The sequence below is a fragment of the Palaemon carinicauda genome, chromosome 9, assembly GCF_036898095.1.
Source record: "Palaemon carinicauda isolate YSFRI2023 chromosome 9, ASM3689809v2, whole genome shotgun sequence".
NCBI lineage: Eukaryota > Metazoa > Arthropoda > Malacostraca > Decapoda > Palaemonidae > Palaemon > Palaemon carinicauda.
In genome coordinates, this window is record NC_090733.1 from 147281390 (window position 1) to 147284811 (window position 3422).

Below are 3422 nucleotides of genomic sequence, written 5' to 3' on the forward strand. Positions count from 1 at the left end.
ACACGTATATATATATATATATATATATATATATATATATATATATATATATATATATATAAATGTGTGTGTATGTGTGTATGTGTATGTATAATGAATAGACAACGTCTCAGTAGCGTTCAAAAGTCGAAGACAGGTTCTCCTCGGACAGATCGTCCTGCAGATAATTTTCATCATAACGACAGAAATATATATATGTATATATATACACACACACACATATATATATATATATATATATATATATATATATATATATATATGTTTATACGTGTATATATATATATATATATATATATATGTATATATATACTATATATATATATATATATATATATATATATATATATATATATATATATATATGTGTGTGTGTGTGTATGTATCTATGTGTGTGTCTGTGTATATGTACTGTACCATGGCAGAGTGGTAGGCCTCTGGGATTCCATTTGCAAGGTCTATAGTTAATCCCTTGGTCTGCAACCGAGTCAACCAAAAGTGAATATTTATTAGCATGAGTGGATACAAAAAAAGGGGGGGGGGTTGGAAGGGTAGAGGTTAACGTGCGGGATTGGGTCTCTATAGACTCTAACCGGATACAAAATTCTTTTAAAATTGTAAAAAAAATAGATTCGTAAATAATTTCATAAATCAGGATCTCGTCGTTGTAAAAAAAAAAAAACTATATCAATTCTCTTAATTTCCATATTCTACTCTAGTTTTCTTAACTGCTCAATTAAAGAAATGTGTATTCCTAAATCGAATGCGGTTGTTTTAAACTATGTATCGTTTTGATTGCTTGTTATACTTTCGTCTCGTGTTAATGGTCGTTAGGTATTTCACTAAGTAAGAAAAGAATGATGTAGGCATTTAACCCTGATTCAAATTCTATAGACATTGCTTAGTTTCTGGTTATTGCTTTTACGGTGTCCTGGTTTCAAGACTCAACTCTTGTTCAAATTGGTTCTTATAAGTAGAGACCAATTCTGGCCATAATACGGATTGTGGATGAGAAAAGAATCAAATAAAATTTTTCAAGGGAGTCACATGAAACAACTACAGAATGGACGACTCGGATGTGGAAATTGACAACCAGGACTTCCAAGATGATGATTCCAAAGAAGAAATGGAGGTGGAGTTGGACAATAATACTGACTGCAACCAGAATATATCTCATGACACATCTGCAACGCTCGTGTCTAGTGAGGAGGAGGAAGAAGAAGAAAACCAGAATCTCGCTGAGGGGGCCGGAGCCTTAGAAAATAACCCCGAATTAGAGACCGAAAACCAAGATCTTGCCGAAAACTACCAAGACGAAGAGGGGCACTCTGAAAACGAGAGGCAAGAGTTGAACTCCTCGAGTAGCTCCTCTGCAAGCGAAGAAGGCTCCTCGAGACGAAGACGGGTTAAACCTAGTCTATCAGCCGAGGTGGAGGTAGTCAAGTATTTTAAGACCTACGTGGTGCCCTACAAACCTAGCTGCCAGCCCAACCCCAGTAGTAGCTCCCTTGAAAGAAGAGTCGTGAGGGCAGCTAGGCCATTTAGACCTAGAGGAGACTCTCAGTCCAGTAAACAATCCGTAGACAGCGGTCGGCTGTCAGAGGCCAGCTCCTGTACGAGCAGCAGTCAAAGTAGCTCTCAGACTTACCGCGTCAGTGGTAGGTTCGAATGTCCTGGTGATACCGAGGATGAGGCAGAAGCCAAGACCCAGTTGGAGCATAAAGATGACCCCTGTCGCTTACATGATAAAAACAAGAGGGAAATACTGTTGCATATATTTGGAAGCCAGTTTAGGTTCCGTGGTCAGGACAGGGTGTCGAAAATGATTAATTCGGAGGACAGTGACGTAGGACGTGCCGAGACACCTTGTGACTGCCCACCGGGAGATGCCAAGGACGCTGGTGAGTGTTGCAGTAGCAGGAGCAAAGATGAAAGCTATGGTGCCACTGGCCATGGCAGCTCTGGTCTAGAGAGTGCAACGGGGTCTGGAAGAGGGCGGAAGAGATATAAGTCTGACAATGATGAAGAGCAAGAAGTTCAAGAAGAAGATGAAGAAGAACAGAAAGAAGAACAAGCAGAAGAATCGGAGTTTACAGAGACAGAGAGCGATGATGGAGTAGATTACGATAAGAAAAATGATTATAATGATTATGCTTATAATCTCAGTTGTCTTGAAGACACTGACGATTAGCCGGATGCATTTACATTATGGCATTGAGTTTCTGTCTCTAAGTGCCTTAATTTTACTATTTTATACGTAAAAGTTAGTGAACGTTTTTAAGTTAATTGCTTCGGTATATAAATTATTTTTACTTATGTGATCAGTCAATTTTTAATGTTAGTATGTCCCTTTTCATGGGATTTTACTTTAATACTACGGCCGATCAGTTAAAATTTAACATATTGCATTTGGATAATGCCTCAAGATAACTTCGTTTGTTCTTAGACGATTTTCTCTTGGTTTTATTTGTCACGTTTATACTTTTTATTTTTGCATTCTCAAGTAGAAATTTTATTAACTATTTTAATGACATTATTCATTTTGATTAGGCTATATTTTTAGTAACATTATGTACTATATGAAGGGTCACTAATTTTTTTATTTTATTTGTAAATAACATGCCAAAGGGTTGAACAAAACGGGTACTATCTCAGGTAAAAAAATATCAATGGAACTTAGTAACTTGATAGTTAGTCTGAATGTTTTAGAAATATCTAATGAAACTTTATAACTTGATAGTTAGTCTGTGAATATTTTAGAAAAATGCCTAATGGGACTTTGTAACTTTATAAAGTTAGGCTGTGGATGTTTTAGAAAAAAAATATCAACGGAACTTAATTTCTTTAAAACTTTAGTCTGTAGTTGTTTTAGGAAAAAATCTCAATGGAACTTAGTAACTTGATAAAGTTAGGCTAATTTGGGTTAAATGAAGGTGAACTGTCAGTAATCTACTTATAGAGAAAGATAATTTTTTGACAGCTATGAAACTTCAAATACGAACTTTTAATATTCTTCAGTCTATATTTAATGTCTTTTGATATTCTTTGAACTGTATTCAATTTTAAAACATATAGCCTGCAAAAAATTCTTGTTTACATTACTATTGTTTATTAAACAATAAAACATTTTAATTTCATTCAGAATTATTTGTTACCTTTACGTTAATTTGTTATTTTGTTTAAGTATTTACTTTACTTTATGGGCTGTTTTCCTGATCCTGTAAGTACGTTACCTTTCTAGCAAATTATCGCTTAACAACCAGATGCTTGGCGCACTTAGTAAATAAGCGAATTAGTTATAAAAGCTCTTTTTATCCGAAACAAGCTATTAAATATTTTATCTTACACAGGTAAATAATTAAAATATACAATTTAAGGGTTTATCTGCCCACTCCGACAACTCTAATGAACTGAAAAGAAAA

At 34.8% G+C, this 3422-nt stretch overlaps 1 protein-coding gene across 1 annotated transcript; it reads left to right on the forward strand.

Moving 5' to 3' along the window:
- Nucleotides 1-1063: 1063 nt before the first annotated feature.
- Nucleotides 1064-2191, forward strand: LOC137646688 (hepatoma-derived growth factor-related protein 2-like). The gene has a single exon (XM_068379796.1). The coding sequence runs from the start codon at nucleotides 1064-1066 to the stop codon at nucleotides 2189-2191; it is 1128 nt and encodes a 375-aa protein (XP_068235897.1).
- The last annotated feature ends 1231 nt before the right edge of the window (nucleotides 2192-3422 follow it).